Raw genomic sequence first — 18,586 nt, 5'->3', positions numbered from 1 at the left:
CTTTCTATGTAGGTGAGGGTGACCCCAAACTTCTGACCAGCCTGCTTGTACTGTCCAGGTACTGGCATTACACATGTGCACACCGCACCTGGTTCATGTGGTGCGGGGGATCAAACCCAGGATTTTGTGCATGCTAGGCAAGTACTTGGCCAACCAAGGCACCTTCCCAGCCCCACCCCCAACCCTCACCCCATAACTGCATTGTTTTTTTTGTTTGTTTGTTTGTTTTTTTGTTTTTTTTGCATTGTTTTTAAAGTATACATGTGAATGTTTCGGTCTGTGTGTTTTTTTCCATTAAGATTTACTTTTATATATGTATATGTACATGTGTCTATACAGATGCACACGGAGGCCAGAATAGGGCATTGGGTCCCCTGGAGCTGGAGTTATAGGCAGTCGTGCGCGGATGCTATGACCCAAACTGGGGTCCTCTAGAAGAGCAGGGAAGGGCTCTTGGCCACTGATGTATCTCTCCGGTCCCTGTCTGCGCATTTTCTAACACCAGGGACCTTGTGTCTTTCATTGACCTTCCCCAGTAGGGATACTGCTAAGCACATAGTAGGTATTCAGGAAGTAGTTAGTTGATAATTTTTACCACAGGCTCTTAGCACATCTCCCACAAGCTTTTTCTCAGGCTAAACTATGCACAGGTGGTGGCAAGAATGTAACTGTCATGTGTTAATTTGCAAACAGGCAGTCCCTTCCCCCCAGTTCTAAGTGAAATAAAGAAATCTGTGTTGTACCAAACCTCCTCCCTTCTTTGCTCTTCCCATCTCGTCTGTCTCTCAATAAATAAGCCTCCACTTGATTACTTTTTTTTAAAAAAGTATTTTTTTCTGGGTTTTAAAAGGAATGCTTTTGAATAATAGTGGAAGCGATTCCTGAAGAACTGGGTATGTTATCCAGGGCTGCTGCATCTTGCTTCTTACAATTAACTATACAACTCAGGGAGCTTTCCCAAGGTCAGTGGCTGGAGGTCTTTCTTAGTATCCTCTTCCGGCCCAGTAGTAATTCCTTATGTAGCCTGCCTCACACTGACGGGGACACGGAGGCCGTTAACAGCCTCCACCACGAAACGTGCTGCTGCAGCCATTAATTGAGGATACGGTGTTCCGCCTGCCTGCAGGTCTGACTGGAGGACCGATTCCAGGGACTGCAGCGGCTCAGAGAGGATGCTGGGAGCAGATCTGCCACACTCGGGCTCCACTGATGACTGTGTGCTCAAACTTTGGATGTGTGCCAAGATGATGGTTGACACGTGCCTTTTAAACTTGGTTTTGGGTTTACCATTTTCTGGTGCATCTGACGGGACCTATCTGGTACAGTTTAAGGGTCAGTCATTGCTCAGTTTTGTGAGCTTGCTTCTTTGTATCTTGGCTCATTTAATGAAAACTTACAGCTTTCCTTGCCCCTCCTCCACCCCCCAGTTCTTTTCCTTGACTTTATAGGTGGTGATTGAGGCCAAATTTACCAGGGCGTTTCTTTCATAGCATTTGGATTTCAGAGTATTAGGCCTTGCCTGCGTGTCTTCTTCTATGTGGGCATCTTGTTCTTCTTCCTTCTAAACCTCTTTGGGAGTCTTTTCTCTGAGCGATGAATCCAGGCTTGTTCTTCAAACTGGCTGCCAAGTTCATCATCATTAAATTGAAACCCCGTCTTTACTACCGATTAGTAATTTGAATTCCATTAGTATTCAAAATGTTATATGTGTGGTGTATTCAAGTCACAGCTATAGTACTATAGTAGTAGGCGTGTAACAGCTATAGGGTGAAATGTGAGCCAGTGCTTGGCTAACACACGAAGTAGAGTAGTTCAGTCGTTCCTGTAGGAAACATCTATTAAGCACTTAAAGTCATTGTTCACCAGGCTTTGGGATATAGAGACGGTCAAGAGTGAACCTCTGAGACAGACAATGCCTTTGGTAAGCAGCCGGTCTGAGCCAGCTAGGGTGTGAGGTTGGTGAGTGAGCTAGGGAGGTGCTTCCCAGACCAGAGAACATTAAACCCAGTGTGAGGGTTCCTTGGAGAGGTATCAGTCATCCTGGAGGGGAAGGGCTTCCAGGAAGAGGAGGTAATGAGTGTAGAGGCAGCGATTCCGAGACTGTGGGACTTGGGAGATGGCTCTCCATGGCCATAGCTAAGGAAAGGAGACATTAGAGCTGAAAAAGGGTAATTCAGCAGGGGTATAGCATTCATTTCTTTTTGTCGAGATAGGCTTTCACTATGCAGCCCTGGCTATCCTGAAAGTCACTGTGTAGACAAGGCTAGCCTTGAACTTAGAGAGATGCCCTGCCTCTGCCTTCCGAGTGCTAGGGTTAAAGGTATGGGTCACCGCTACCCCTGACATTTTCTGTAATTGGGTCCTTGTGCGTTCCGGATGCAGCACAGTTAGATCTCCCCCATGCCTGTGTCCCTTTAAACAGATCCGGGGGGAATCCCAGAGCCTACGCGTATGAAAGGCAACAGTCGCGTTCTGCGGACCGGTTGCTGAGTTTTGACGCCTGTTGCTTGTTCTAGACTACTCCAGGCTCCCGCAGCCGAAGCCTCACTTTGCTCCCCCACGGAACACCCAGTTCTGCGTCTCCCTGTAGCCAGAGACATCTCAGTACGGGCGCCCCCGGTGTTGTCTCAGTCACGCGTCACAAGTCGCCTGCCGCTGCCCGAAGAGCCAAGAGTCAGTATTCCGGCCAGCTTCACGAAGTCAGAGAGGTAGGCCTTGCTCTTCCCGGGTTACATGCCCACTCACCTCCCGGGAGTCGGGGGCTGTGGCTGTGGCCCCGGCGGCTTGTCTTCCTTCTGACCCTAAATAGAGCAGAAGCACTCTCCCAGCCTCCTCCTTGCAGCTTTTCTTCCGGCGCGAGAAGATGATTATGGTTACTGCCATTTTGGAGGGTAAACAAGTCGTTGGGAGACCTCAATCCTAGCTCAGAAAGCAGAGAAGCCCCTGCTAAAGTGGGGCGAGTCTCCTGCTCGGAGCTAAAATGAGACCTGCATGCAGAGTCCTAAAGCATCACGGGAATGCTTGGCGCTCCGGAGCCGTGGTCCTGATGCTGACTTCATTCTCCTTAGGAAGCTCCTGCCTTCCCCTCTTCACTTTAGTGGTTCTGAGCCTCACTCTCTGAAGTTGGGAGAATGGAATAAACATTAAAGCTAGTGTTGCCAGCTTTGTGGGAGTCCCGAGACTCACCTGGAAGCTATGCAGTGAATGGGACACCAGAGTTCTCTGGGTTTGGCTTTAGAAACAGGGACTCATGTAGTGCAGGCCAGCCACAAACTTATCATATTAGCTGAGGATGACCTTGAACTTCTGATCTGTCGTCCTGACTCTGTCTTGAAAAGCTTGGATCATAGGTAGATGGGGCCATCCATGCTCAGTCTTATGCGGGGCTGGGGATCGAACCCAAAGCTTCCTGTAGTCTAGGCAAGCACTTGACCAACTGAATACATCTCATCCCCAAGGCTGTTTTATGTCTTCTTATGAGAGGCCCCCAGGAAGCCACGAGATTGTTAGTGTTCTTGTTAACCCTTCCCTGACCCCCAGGGCAGCCGACTGAGTTAGAGTGGAGTAGGTCTTGGTTGCCTGACTTCTGTCAGGTGCCAAGGACTGTGGCCTGGAAGCTCTCTGGTCCAGCCCAGTTTCCTGCCCCTTGCTGTGACTTCAGAGCCCTTGCCTTGTCTAGAGGAAGGATGGCCCCCACAGATATTTGAGGCACGCCTAGTGCTTTACTTTTTAAACGTCAGAAGCTAGGCAGCATTCTGATCTCAGACTGTCTTAGTCTGATTCTCGTCAAGGATCTGCTTCATATTTGTATATTTGTAGGAAGGACTTTCCTCTTTTAAAAAAATAAGCTTTATATGCATATATTCCCATATTGCCCCCCAAAAGGAAAGTACAGAATTGGAATTCTATTTAAAAATATTTTTAGATATATTTTATGCTTATGTGTATTTTGCTAATGAGTATGTATGTGCAGCTTGTGTGTGCAGTGCCTATGGAGGCCAGAAGGGGGCATCAGATTACCTGGAACTGGAACCTTTGTAGCTGTGTGGGTGATGAGAATGATACTTGGGTCCTCTACGGGAACCACAGTGCTCTTAACCATTTTAATTTTCAGAGAGAATGCCCACTGAGAAACAGATACCCTGATGTGTGGGCAAACGTGCCTTCCAGCTTAACTGTATTATTACATTGGTTGATATAATGGGTGCTGTGTCTATTTACTCATTTTTCTCATAGATCCTTTGTCAACAATACTGTCACAGATTTATATCAAATAGATCCGTATGCTGCCCCAGGGTTCTGCATCAGGGACCAGGACAGCTTTAGCAGTTTGCATCTTAATTTTTTTCATTGAAATTTAAATTTAATTTGTTTTTTTTTTTCTTCTCAGCTTTTGGTGTCTGTGTGTCTGTGTGTGTGTTTGTGTGTGTGTGTGTGTGTGTGAGAGAGAGAGAGAGATTGTGTGAGTGTGTGTATGTGTGTGTATAATTCTATTTAAAATATTTCTAGATGTATTTTATGTGTGTGGGTATTTTGCTTATTTGTATATATAAGCAGCATGTATGTGCATACATGAACTTACAGGTATATGCCTCTACATTTGGTTGATGTGGTGCTAGAGATGGAGCCCAGGGCTGCGCACATGCTGGCCAAGCACTCTGTCCACAGAGTAGCGTCTCCAGATCTCCTCAGCTGTTTTTTATTTATGATAGAGAATTTTTTTTTTTGGATGGAGATTGAACCAAAGGCTTCCATGGGCTAGACAAGCGCTTACCCACTGAGCTAGCCCCGAACCTTAGGCTGGAAAATGTTTAGGGCAGGTTCCACATTGTATTATTTTTGTCACTGACAGTGAATCTATCAGTATCCCCCTAGTTAGAATTTTTGTGCAGTGTGTACATTGGTTATTTTTTTAGTGGCTGGGATTAAAATATCACAACCAAAAGAGAATTATAGAAGACTCTTAGTTTGGTTTAAGGTTTCATAGGGCTGGAATTCATAATACCCTGAAAGGCAAGATTTGGGGGTGGCAGGACCAGGAAGCTAGCTGATTCATTTTTATCTATGCAAAGGAAGTGGAGAGAATCAGGTGAGGGAGGCAGAGGGGAGGAGGATATCACACACACACACACACACACACACACATACACACAGAGAGAGAGAGAGAGAGAGAGAGAGAGAGAGAGAGAGAGAGAGAGAGAGAGAGAGAGAGAGAGAGAGAAGCCTGGTCTATAGAGTTCCAGGACAGCCAGGGCTACACAGAGAAAGAAGAAGAAGGAGAAGGAGGAGGGTAAGGGGAGGGAGGCATGGGAGGCAGGGCTATAAAGCCCTCAAAAACACATCTTTAGTCATGTGCTTCCTCCAGCAAGATCTAAAGATTCCATAACCTCCCACCCGGCACCACCAATGATGGACCAAACATTTAAATTCATGAATTTATGAGAGACGTTTCTCATCCAAACCATCACAGTGTATGACACTAATTGCTTTATATTTATGTAGGCCTTGTTTCAAAGTATCTTACAATTCCTTTGATGAGACTGTAACCTTGGAGTCTGGGTAGGACAGTGGCACATGCCTGTAATCCTAGCACTTTGGAGCTTCAAGCAGGAAGGTAGCTTCCAGTCCAGTTTGAGTAACATAGTGAAAGCATGCCTCAAATAAAATAAATGAACAGGTAATAAATAAATAGCATACAATTTAGATTTCAGGGGAAACATCCCCAGAGCTGTTCCTGTTTGGTTTTTATGACCTGGGTAGCATCACATGTCTTATGACATTGCTTTTGCACATGATGATCTTGTTTGCCAAAAATTCAGAAACTTTATTTTATTTCTAGAAAATACTTTAATTGTGTGTATGTGTGTGTGTGTGTGTGTGTGTGTGTGTGTGTGTGTGTGTGCGTGTGTGCATGGAAGTTGAGTACCAGAAGATGCCAAAAGGCATCTGATCTGAATCTCGAGTTATAGGGGGTTGTGCTGAGAACGAAACTCGAGCCACTCTTATGACTGAGCTGGCTCCTCCCACCCCCAAACTGATTTAGGTAAGACAGAGGTTACGGTCACAGTGCCATGCCAGCATTCAGGAGGATGAACCAGGAGGATGAACCAGGAGGACTGCCGTGGTCTTAAGGGGGCGGTATATAGTGAGTACTAGCCACAGCAGGGCTAGAGAGCGAGACCCTGTCTTGTCTCAGAATACAAACACCAAACCAACAAAGATGGCATAAGGTATAAATGCTACTTTATACCTTATGGTATAGGTTATAAACAAAGTTATAAACAAAGAGAAATAAATGCTAATTCTGGCAGCTGAAAAAGTTTTAGGGGGTGGAGGGCTCCAGGTCACATTTGAACACTCCAGTTCCTGGCAGCTGTGGTCACCACTACTCCTGACTGGAGAGGAGACCATTCTATAGCATCTGCTGGGTTTTGATGCCATCAGATCCACCTTGAAAACTATCCAAGAGCATCTCACTCACTAATTCTCAACCATAAAGGCCTTTGGTTTTTAAATTACTCTGAGTTTATCTCTAATGTAGCCAGAAGAAAATGCAATAGCATTTTTACCCAGCTATACAGGGAAGATAAACTTCTGGCCACTGAAGCAATGGGGGAAAAGAATGTCATAGGCAAGACAGATGTGCCTGAATATCAGAAGAATGAAAGAAAAATAACCCAGCCAAAGGCAATGGGATAAATATTAAATAGAATGTCACAGTGAAGGTGAAAATAATGGGGTAGTTTAAAAGATTAAGTAGTTATAATATAAAATATAAAGACTTGAAATACCAGAGGTCAGAGCCCAGCGTCTCCACCGGATGGTGTTAGGAGAGACGGCCGTGAGGGACTCAAGATGGGCAGCCACCGTAAATGGCAGGTATGTTCTCCACAGCAGATTGAGAAAGGTAGCTTGACTTTACCAAGGAAGTGTTTACCGTTCTAGTTGGTGGGATGAACCTGGAGAGCAGGGGCTAACAATGAGGCGGGCTAAATTCCCGTGCAGTAGCCATCTTTGTTCAAAGCATCAGGCAGTTTGTACTGTGAGAATTAAGAATAATCACACAATTAAGGTGTTCCAAGGACAAGCTGCATGAGGTAAACTCCTATGCGTTACATCTGGGAAGAGCACGGAAGCAGGTCCCAAGAACGATTCTGTGTTTTGGAGATACCCAGGTCTCAAGACTCTTGTCGTGTTTCCTCGAAAGCACCCAGAATTCCCCTTACTCGATGCCATTCTTGGACTTCATTCCAACAAGGAGGCTTTCAGAATGGCCAAGGGCCGTGATAGTCAGACTAGTGGTCTTGTGGCGTATGGCCTTGGGCAATATGGGGACTGTGATTAATAAAGGTTGAGGAGAAGGGTCAGTCAGTGAGGTGTGCTTGCTGAGGGGACCTGAACTTGATCTCCAGAACCCACATAAAATGCCTGGTGTGATGACATGTGCCTGTAATTCCAGGGCCGGGGGACAGAAGCAGGTGGATCTTGGGGGAATGCCCGCCAGCCAGGCTGGTAACATCAGTGAGCCACGGTACCAAAAACTAAGGTGGAGAAGCAGTTGAGGAAGACATCTAGATGTGACCCTCTGTCCTCCACATGTAACCACGTGGGCGAGTACACTCCTCCAGCTAAACACAAGACTGTTAACTCCCCGCCCCAGCTGGGAACTATATGAAACACATGCATCATGAAGGGGCAGGAATACGCTCATCAGGATAGATCTATTGTTAAGTTAAGGGCGTACATTATTTTAGAACATGGCGTACACAGATAAACAGATGGGAAATCATTTAAAAGCAAGAAAACCATGATGAGAGTGAGCAGACAATATTTAAGATACCGAATCTGCACACAGCAGTCTAGGGTAAAAGCCACGCTGGTGTCGACTCTGTGGCCAGGAACGTGTGAAGCAGTCAGAAAAGAACGCTGCATCCTGTAGACACAGGACTTACTGGACTGCACGTGTTGTTTAAAATGGTTCTGGGAATTCTGGATTTTACTTGCAGTCTAAAATCTAGAAGTGGAATTTTGGCAACTCCATACCTCTGTGGTTTCATCTGATTCCTCACACACATGGTGTAGCATGCATTCACGTGCAGTAAGAAAAAGAAGGCCGGGCGGTGGTGGCGCACGCCTGTAATCCCAGCACTCTGGGAGGCAGAGACAGGCAGATTTCTGAGTTTGAGGCCAGCCTGGTCTACAGAGTGAGTTCCAGGACAGCCAGGGCTACACAGAGAAACCCTGTCTCGAAAAAATCAAATCCAAAAAAACCAAAAAAAAAAAAAAAAAAAAAAAAGAAAGAAAGAAAGAAAGAAAGAAAGAAAGAAAGAAAGAAAGAAAGAAAAGAAAGAAAAAGACAGTGTAAGACAAGGTAAAATATTTCATTAACAATGTGAACATTGATACTATGGAAGCATGTGTATTATATACTATTACTACAACTACTATGCATACACATAACCTTTTGGGGGGTATGTGTGACTGTTTCCCTATGTAGCTACAGCTTGGTGAGTGCTCCCTAAGTCAACGAGGCTGGCCATGAGCTCACAGCAATCCCCCTGCCTCTTTTTCCCTAGTGCTAGGATTACAGGCGTGTACTACCCCATCCAGTTTTCTGTTTTCTGTCGAAGGCTGAGTCTTATTTCTGGTGTCTTTGGGGCACAGTGTAGTAATGGGACGTGCTGGCTTGTCAGATTTCCCTGTGACGCCTCCGTGTAGCTGGTAGAATTCTCTAACAATGGAAAGTGGCTCGTGGAGGGGTTGCCGAGGTAACCCGACCAGCTTGGAAAGGAGACCCCTAGTGAAAGTGCTAGGGTTGGCAGGTGTTCCTTGGGCCTAATCTGACTGGTCACATCAATGAGTATCTAGTCACGTGACTGTATGATGAGGAGGGAAGGATGTTGGTGTAGACCCCTGCACAGGACCCCAGAGGTGTTTTATAAGTAGAACCTAATGTATTTCGGAAACTTATTGCAACTCCTTGGTTACCTAAGCATATGATGGAAATGTGGTAGTCATTGTATTTTTGTAAAGATTTGTTTGTCTGCTTGTGTGTATATGTTTTGCCTACACGCACATGTTTGTATGTGTACCACATGCCCATGGAAGTCACAAGAAGCTCTGGGCTCCTCTGGAGCTGCAGTTACAGATGATCATGAGCCACCTTGTGGGTGCTGGGAATTGAACTTGGGTCCTCTGCAAAGAGCAGCTGGTGCGCTGGACCACCACGCCATCTCTCTCCAGCATCATCATTGTATGTGTGTCTGTGTATATACACATACATACATACATATACACACATATATTTTTAATATTGAATATGTATTATATATATACAATACATACATATATTTTTAATATTGAATATGTATTATATATATACAATACATACATACATATATTTTTTAATATTGAATATGTATTATATATATATATATACAATACATACATACATATATATTTTTAATATCGAGACTGCGAGAATGTGAAGAGGCGGCTGAGCAGTTGAGTATTTGCTTTACAATGGTGAAGACTGAACTTCAGATCCCGGCACTCATGTAACAAGTTAGGCACGTCTGTGACTCCAATTCTGAGGGCACAGAGGCAGGAGGATCCCTGGGACTTGCTGATGTACAGCCTAGCCAAGAAAAATGTGAACCCCAGACTCAGGGAGAGACCCTGCCTCAAAGGAAAGCAGTGGGGTGCCATAGAGGAGGACACCTGGCGCCCTCTACTGGTTTCTACTTGCACACACAGTTCTGAATACAATCACAGATACAAACACACATATGTGAATCTTCCTCCCCGTACACACACATTTTGGTTGTTGTATATCTAGTTCTTTGTAACAGGTTTCAACATGCCTTATACTGATTTCATACAAGTTTGGTGTGATTTTGATGAACTTCTGATATGCTCGATGATTGCTGAAGAAAACAAAATTCAACCCTAAATATGGTCATGTTGGCAGCTGCATCCAAATCAGGTAAGCCAGAAGGCCCCAGGGAAAAGAAGCAGGCGGCCTCACCCCACACACAACTTTTTTTTACACTTGTGTTGTTTGAGGCTTAGTACAGAGTTCCCTGGGGAGAGTTTGGATCCCACAGCTTTGAGCGTGAGTGTCAGAGAGGCGGCGAAAGCATCCACGTGCATTTATTTAAGCAGCGCCCAGTAAGGAGTTGTCAGCAGCAAGGATTCATCTTTCCCAGCCTTTTAAGAGAATGTTTTGTGTTTTAATTTATGTGTGTCTGAATGAATGTAGGCCATGTGTGTCTGTGTGGGGGAATGGGGGGGGGGCATCGCAGGAAGCCATAAGAAGACGTCGGATCTCCTGGAGCTGGAGTCAGAGATGGTTGCGAGCCAGCACGTGGGTGCTAGGAACTGAACTCAGGTCCTCTGGAAGAGCAGCCACTGCTCTTAAATTATCTCTCCAGTACGCTTAAACTTTTTTATTGAAGTTCTGTTTTGCTTCCCTTGTCAGAGAGCAGTTGATGACTGAGCAGGTAAGCTGCCCCAAGGGCTGTGTAATTTAACATATTCTGTGAAGAACCTTTTACAGGACTAATATGTGCAGATGTGTGTTTATGTGGTTCCGGTTCTGTGAGCATATGTGTTTTTTTGTGTAATGGTCATGTCCTGTTGACTCTCACAGGGACAGCCCCTTAATTAAGCTGCCATCCTTACAGATGGCCATTTTCTCCAGATCCTCTTCCTGCAGGGTGATTTGAGCTGATCCTTGTTGGTGGGGACTCGGTAAATGTCTGGTGAGAGACCCTGATTCACGGGCAGCCTTCGCTGCAGAGGCAGCCGCCATAAACCATCATGCTAACACACTTTATGTGGTGATTACTCTTAAGGCAGAGATCTGTGTGGACAGCAGGGGCTTCAGACCATCCTGTCACCAGGGAAACCACAATTAGTACTGCATATACATCTTCCCTTTTCCAGCAGGGAGGCTCCCTTAAATCAGGCTCTGAATTAAAACTCTGTGCTTTGGCGTTAAATGAAGAGAAGGAACTGCGGCATGTATTGTGGAATTTTGTTCATACTATTTAGTTTGGAGGATGGGACCTCTGATAGTTCAGGCTGGCCTCAAACATTGACAATGTAGCCAAGGATGCTCTTCAACTTTTGTTCCTCTGACTCCATTGTCTGAGTGCTGGGATTGGAGGCATGTGCCATTGTGCCTGGTTTATGTGCTGTTAGGGGTGAAACCCGGGGCTTTGTGCAGGGTAGACAGGCACTCTACCTACACCAGCCCCACCCTGTAGCATGTATTTTGGGTGGCGATTTACTATTTCTAAATTATAGGACAGTGAGAGGGCTCAGTGGGTAAAAGGCGCTTGCCAGCAAGCCTGCTGACCTGAGTTTGAGCCCTAGAACCACCCACATGGTAGGAGAACCGGTTCCTGCTCACAGGTGTTCCCTGGCATGCCTCCTCTGCCCAAAATAAACAAATATAAACCAAAAATGAAAACTGGATCTTGATGGGTAGTGGTGGCGCATGCCTTAAATTCCAGTACTTGGGAGGCAGGGGCAGGCAGATTTCTGAGTTTGAGGCCAGCCTGGTCTACAGAGTGAGTTCCAGGACAACCAGGGCTATACAGAGAAACCCTGTCTCAAAAAATAAAAAAAAATAAAAAAAAAAGGAAAGAAAGAAAGAAAGAAAGAAAGAAAGAAAGAAAGAAAGAAAGAAAGAAAGAAAGAGGAAAGAAAGAAAGGAAAGCAAGCAAGCTGTATCTCATGGACAGTCCATGAAGTTGGGTGATGAGACGCTGTCTCTGGCTGAGGGGTGGATGAGGAGAGTCAGGAGAAATCATAAGAGACTATTTCTAGGAGAGAGAGGAAAGGCTCAGACATCACAGGACGAGTGGCAGGAAGGAAGACTTAAAGAAGAGGAAGGTTCTTGAGACTCCCCTGAGGGCGTAGGGAGCCATTTCTTAAAGGTAAACCAGGTAGCCCTGGAGGAAAGGGACTGTGGTCCCACCCGCATGCTGAGCCAGAGTTCTCGTGAGCTTTGGGACTAGTTGTGACCTGGGATCGAAGGACCCCTCTGGTATGAGGTATCAATGGATCAATGGCAAGAGGAGGCCCATTTTGTCACTTTCTGTGTGAGGTGGCCTTGCAGCTAGCTCTCTTAAGAGCACGCCTATTGTTTAAATTGAGCTGTTTGCCTAAGGCTGAGAATTAGGGACACGGAGCCCAAGGTCACTGCACTCTCCTGGGGACAGCAAACATTGACAGGGATGGCCTGTAGTAGGCAGGGATGGAGACATCTCAGAAACCTGCAGCAGCTCCTCATAGAAAAGGATGGTGTCTGGGACCCTGAGAAGCAGGACACACATCCCTGAAATAAGGGGCTGCCTGCAGTAGGCCTGGATGGAGACATCTCAGTAGCCCATGGCAGCTCTTTGTGACAACAGTGGTTCCCATTTCTCCTAACCCTAGCCCTGGACAATGGCTGTATAGATTTCATTTGTGCATGACTGTTTCTCAATTGGCCTTGGCGTGCATAATTATTCTATTATATCTGACTTTCTTACTTCTTTCTCTTTCTGCTCTGGTGAATTCTGTGAAACTAGATGTTCCCTGATGTAATGATTCTTAAACAATTAAAAATTGAGGCATGGGGCATAGCACAGCACAGTCCTAATGGCCCAGGTGCATGCTGGGTGCTCTCATCTTAGAAACAATGCAATAACCGCACAATGGTAGTTACAGATTAAAGCTTGACTTGCAAAGAAAGCTTGACTAATTCATACTAGAAAATGAATTAGAGCCAACATTGGGAGCCCAAAGAAAGAAAAAACTATTAAATTATGAAATAAGTTTTGCACAACGTTTGAGAGTGGTTCCTGGATAAGCAAGTATAGGATATGTAAAATCTTAGATTAGTAAAACTAAGTCAAAACACTGGGACTCTTAGGAGAGTCATTGTGTGCAGTGCGTAGAAGGGGAAAGCTAGTGGAACTATGGAGTTCAGGGTTAACTTGATTCCTTCTGGCCACTGCCTGGCAGCTTTGCCCATGTCATCTATCATTAGAGCTTTACAAGGAAATGCAAGTAGCTGCCCTCCCGGGCGGGTGATGGTGGCGCACACCTGTAGTCCCAGCACTCTGGGAGGCAGAGGCAGGCAGATTTCTGAGTTCGAGGCCAGCCTGGTCTATAGAGTGAGCTCCAGGACAGCCAGGGCTACACAGAGAAACCCTGTCTTGAAAAACAAACAAACAAAAAGTAGCTGGCCTCGGAGCTCTGAGCTCTTAAATATAATAGTTAAATTGTAAACAATGATAAGTTTGCAATTATTCTTATTTTGGCTATAGGCCTGGGAATAGGGAAGCTTGAAGCTTTGGGGAACAATTGGAACTCTTGATTCTTTGTGGGAAGTGGTTATTCTTTTGAATTAGACTTGGCAACAATTATACAAGGTCTTTTTTTGGGGGGGGTCTGCTTTTGGGGTATCAATAAAAGACTGGGGCAAGAAAAAGCCAAGAGAGCATGTAAAGAACATGTAGAGAGCATGTAGAGAGCATGTAGAGAGCATGTAGAGAGCATGTAGAGAGCATGTAGAGAGCTTGTAGAGAGCATGTACAGAGCATGCAGAGAGCATGTAGAGAGCGAGTAGTGAGCATGTAGAGAGCGAGTAGTGAGCATGTAGAGAGCTTGTAGAGAGCATGTAGAGAGCATGCAGAGAGCATGCAGAGACCATGTAGAGAGCATGTAGAGAGCATGCAGAGACCATGCAGAGAGCATGTAGAGAGCATGTAGAGAGCATGTAGAGAGCATGCAGAGAGCTTGTAGAGAGAGAGTAGTGAGCATGTAGAGAGCATGCAGTTAGCATGCAGAGAGAGAGTAGTGAGCATGTGAAGAGCAAGTGAGAAAGCGAATGCGAAGAGCATGAGAAGTACTTGTGGAGAGTGTGTGTGTGAGTGAAAGGAGAGTGCATGTGGTGTGTGTGTGAGATGTGTGTGAAGAGTGTGTGTGTGAGTGAAAGAAGAGTGCATGTGGTGTGTGTGTGAGATGTGTGTAAAGAGTGTGTGTGTGTGAGTGAAAGGAGAGTGCATGTGGTGTGTGTGTGAGTGAAAGAAGAGTGCATGTGGTGTGTGTGTGAGATGTGTGTAAAGAGTGTGTGTGTGAGTGAAAGGAGAGTGCATGTGGTGTGTGTGTGAGATATGTGTGGCGAGTGTGTGTGTGAGTGAAAGAAGAGTGCATGTGGTGTGTGTACGAGATGTGTGTGGAGAATGTGTGTGTGTGAGTGAAAGGAGAGTGCATGTGGTGTGTGTGTGAGATGTGTGTGGAGAGTGTGTGTGTGAGTGAAAGGAGAGTGCATGTGGTGTGTGTGTGAGATGTGTGTGGAGAGTGTGTGTGTGAGTGAAAGGAGAGTGCATGTGGTGTGTGTGTGAGATGTGTGTGGAGAGTGTGTATGTGAGTGAAAGAAGAGTGCATGTGGTGTGTGTGCAAGATGTGTGTGGAGAGAGTGTGTGTGTGAAAGGAGAGTGCATGTGGTGTGTGTTGAGATGTGTGTGGAGAGTGTGTGTGTGAGTGAAAGAAGAGTGCATGTGGTGTGTGTGCGAGATGTGTGTGGAGAGTGTGTGTGTGAGTGAAAGGAGAGTGCATGTGGTATGTGTGCAAGATGTGTGTGGAGAGTGTGTGAGATGTGTGTGAGTGAAAGGGGAACACACAGAGGTATATGTGAGTATGAGAGTGTAAGAAAAGTGCACAGGAGAAAAGCAGAGTGCGCAGGAGAATGCAGAGTGTGTGCAGCCTTGAGCTGTGAGCGAATGAGCAAGAGAGAGAGAGAGAGAGAGAGAGAGAGAGAGAGAGAGAGAGAGAGAGAGAGAGAGGAGAGAGGAGAGAGGAGAGAGGAGAAACTTTAGGCCTTGAAGAGCTGCCTGTCAGCTTGTACCCAAAAAGTATTCTGTGTATATTTACTATGCGCCTTCCAGATATCCCTGCTTCCAGTTGAGAACTTGGATCCTGTGTCAAGGCTGGACCCCTGCACCCCTCCACAGCGCAGGGATGGGGCAGTGTGGGAGGCAGTCTTGGATTCAAGGAAAGCCAGATGCTAGCAAGATTGAAAGCTCAGGGGAAAGGAGCTTGTCTCAGACACTACTACCTGGAGAAGTCGCCTTGTCCTTTGCCTTGGTGACACACCTGTAATCCCAACATCCAGAGGACAAGAGGGTGCTGAGTATGAGGCCAGGCCAGGCTACAGTAGTGAGGTCCTACTCGCCAAACAAAATGCATCAACTGTGTGTGTGGGGGGGGGTGTGTGTGCGTGCGCGTGCGTGAACTGTTATAGTGTGAAAATAAAATGCCCTCATAGGTTTGTGATTTTGAATGTGCTTGGCCCCCATATGATGGTTCTGTTTAAGGTTGTGGAGCCTTTAGGACAGTTGTTCTCAACCTTGGTGGTCAAATGACCCTTTCACTGGGGTCACCCAAGATCTTCGAAAAACACAGAACTTTACATTGTAATTCATAACCGTAGCAACATTACAGTTATGAAGTAGCAACAAAAGTAATTTTATGGTGGGGGGGTCATCAGGGCAGGAGGGGCATATTAAAGGGTCGCACTGTTAAGAAGGTTGAAAACCGCTGCTTTAGGAGGTGGAGCCTTACTGGAGGAAGCAGGTCAGTGGGAGTGGGCACTGTGATTTTATAGCCTGGCCCCATTTCCTGTTTGTCCTCTGTCAAGATCTGTTCCTGCGGCCATGCCTTTCCCACTTTGATGGATGGTGAAACAAAACAAGTCTTCCTTCCTAAATTGCTTCTTCTCAGGCCTCTTGTCTGAGCAATGATAAACCACTGATAGGCAGACTTAAGCCGCATCACAGACTACCACATGCTAACACCTCCAGGTGCGTTAGACTGTCGAATCGATGCAGAAGAGAAACACTCGATCGTGAGTTTGAATTTGTGATTATGACCCAAGGAATTTGATCCTACTGCGTGGGCAGAGCCACACTCTGAGTGCTACACACTGGGCCACTGGGGAGGGGGAGCAGCTCCCGGAACCTTATCCGTCGGAGCTCCACAGAGGTGTGGTCGAGACCCCTGATTTATGTCCTTCACTCCCATGGACTGACTCCTGGGGGCATGTCATCTTCCTGGGAGGACTTAATGGATTCCTTCATGTGAGTGGTCACCTGAGCGTGTTGTGTGATAGGAATGGGGCAGGGGTGAGCCTAGTTCCAGTCCTTAGGCAAGTCACACCAGGTCTCTTCCAGGCTCAGGGAAAGTATCCAACCATTTTCTCCCTAGGCGAAGAAGAACAGCATGGCTGGTTGAGGACAGGGCAGAGAGGGTCCCAGTTATGTCAGCTGCTGTCTTGGGATGGAGGATCCTCTTGTTACTCCAGAAAGCTCCTGCGAGGGCAGGCAGGATGGGCAGGGTTGCCTAGGAGCAAACTCCTGAGATGATTAATGTCGACTGGCAACTTGACAGGAGTTAGTCGACAAAGGGGTGTAGCTCTGCATGTCTGGGAGGGTGTGTTTAAGTTAGGTTAATTGGGGGGTTACCCCCCTTCGCTATCAGGGGTATGGGGTCTGTCGCTGCTTCACACCTGTGGACTCAGCTGCTTCACCCTCCTGCCTGCCCTTCCAGCTGTGATGGACAGTGCCCTCAAACCCCGGGGACAGAATAAATTCATAAGTTAATTGGGTCAGGCATTTTATTGTAAGACAGATAACTAATGTTATTGCCTCCCTCATCCACCCCATACTCCCGAGAAGTCTGTCTGTCCATCCTTCAATATTCTAGCCTTTCAGAACGCATCAGTCTGCCTTGATAGGACCTACTGTGTACCCGACCCTCCTTACTGATGACTGAGAAAGGTCAGGGAGGCAAAGGAGTGAAGGGGGGGCTCATTACATTTCATTTCTGGGGTCACTACCAGCCTTGCCCCAACTGGGCAGATAAGTTGTCACTGCTGTATCCGCAGCTGGGCCACAGGACTCCAGAGGGTCCTTTTCTGAGATGGAGCACTGGATTGGATTGGTGGGAGCTTGTGTGTTTAAAGACTTATTTCATTTTAAATTATGTTAATGTGCGTGTGTGCACGTGTATGTGCAGTGCTCGAGGAGGCCAGAGGTGTTGCGTCCCCTGTAGAGTTAACAGGCAGTTGTGAGCTGCCCAGTGGATGCTGGACACTCAACTCAGTTCCTCTGGAAGATCAGCGAGCACCCTTCATTTGCTGAGCCATCTCTCCGTCCCCGAGCCGTGTGTTTTGGAGTACAAGTAGGAGGCGTGGAGAAGTGTGTGGCAGAGAAGCTGATTGCTTCTAACAGGGCACAGAGTGTAAGAACCTGTTGTCGGCTTTCCTGTTGGCTGTGGTAAGACAGCACACACCCCCAAGAAGGAAGAGTTTATTGGGGATCGCCATTGCAAAGACAGAGCCCATGACCGCCATGGCAGGGAGCAGGGCAGCATGCAGGCATGATGCTGGGCAGTAGCTGAAAGCCAAATATCCTGATCCACAAGCAAAGGACACTAGCTGGCAGCGGTGTGGGCTTTCTGAAACCTAAAGCCACTCCTCTAGCATGGCCACACCTCCTAATCCTTCCCAAACAGTTCCACCAACTGAAGACCAAGCATTTAAATATAGGAATCTGTGGGGGCCATTTTCTTTCTTTCTTTTCTTTCTTTCTTTCTTTCTTTCTTTCTTTCTTTCTTTCTTTCTTTCTTTCTTTCTTTCTTTCTTTCTCTCTCTCTCTCTCTCTCTCTCTCTCTCTCTCTCTTTCTTTCTTTCTTTCTTTCTTTCTTTCTTTTTTAATGAGTATCTTCTTCATTGATATTGCCAATGGTAAAACCTTTCCCAATTTCCCCCCTCCCAAAAGCCCCCCTCCCCAAAGATTTCCAACCCCTCCTCCCACACCCTACCTCCACATATATGTCCCTCTACCTGACACAATCCCATCTCCCTCCACACTTCCCGTCGGTTTCCTTTTGTTGGGGCATCTATTGAGCCTTCACCTGACCAAGGACCACTCCTCCCACTGATGCCCAACAAGGCATTCCTCTGCCACATTTTTGGCTGGAACCATGTGTACCCCTTGGTTGATGGTTCAGTCCCTGGGAGTCTTGGGGTGTCTGGGTGGTTGAAGTCATTGTTCTTCCCATGGGGCTGTAAACCCCTTCAACTCCTTCGGACCACCCTCCAGACCCCAAGCCCAGTCCAATAGTTTGTTGCTAGTTTTTGCCTCTGTATTTGTAGGGCTCTGGCAGGCTGTGGGGGCCATTTTCATTCAAAACTACCACAGAACCCAATCCTAAACTGGTGGGATCCTTGAGGTGGTTAAGGTATGGCGGTTGCTAGTGTGTTTTCTTGGTTTTTTTTTTCTGACTGTTATAATGAGGAGGGGGGGTTAGGGATTCAATTTGAGGAATTGGGTTCTGTGGTTATGGAGGCTGAGCCACAGCTGACCAGGAACCTGGGGCCCTGGGGAGGAAGCTTGAAGGTGTGTGCTGGCGAATCCCCTACCTTGCTCAGAGGTGGTCAGTCTTGTTCCATTTTCCACCTTGAGTGGATTAATGAGACCCACTCATCACGGGGAAGGTCATCTGTTTTTTTTTTTTTCATATCTAA

General features: G+C 46.5%; 1 protein-coding gene across 3 annotated transcripts in view; it reads left to right on the top strand.

Moving 5' to 3' along the window:
* Osbpl10 (oxysterol binding protein like 10) overlaps positions 1-18,586 on the top strand; it is a 246,906-nt gene that overhangs the window by 113,246 nt on the left and 115,074 nt on the right. For 2 of the 3 annotated variants that reach the window (XM_052187051.1, XM_052187054.1), the window contains one exon: positions 2,517-2,708. The exons of the other annotated variant lie outside the window; for it this stretch is intronic. In XM_052187051.1, the coding sequence (XP_052043011.1) occupies positions 2,517-2,708 (192 nt within the window). The remainder of the gene's footprint in view (positions 1-2,516; positions 2,709-18,586) is intronic. 3 annotated transcript variants of the gene reach the window in all.

Source organism: Apodemus sylvaticus, chromosome 7, assembly GCF_947179515.1.
Source record: "Apodemus sylvaticus chromosome 7, mApoSyl1.1, whole genome shotgun sequence".
NCBI classification, from domain to species: domain Eukaryota; kingdom Metazoa; phylum Chordata; class Mammalia; order Rodentia; family Muridae; genus Apodemus; species Apodemus sylvaticus.
Note: the sequence above shows the minus strand (reverse complement) of the source record. Positions and strands in the feature narration are given on the sequence as shown.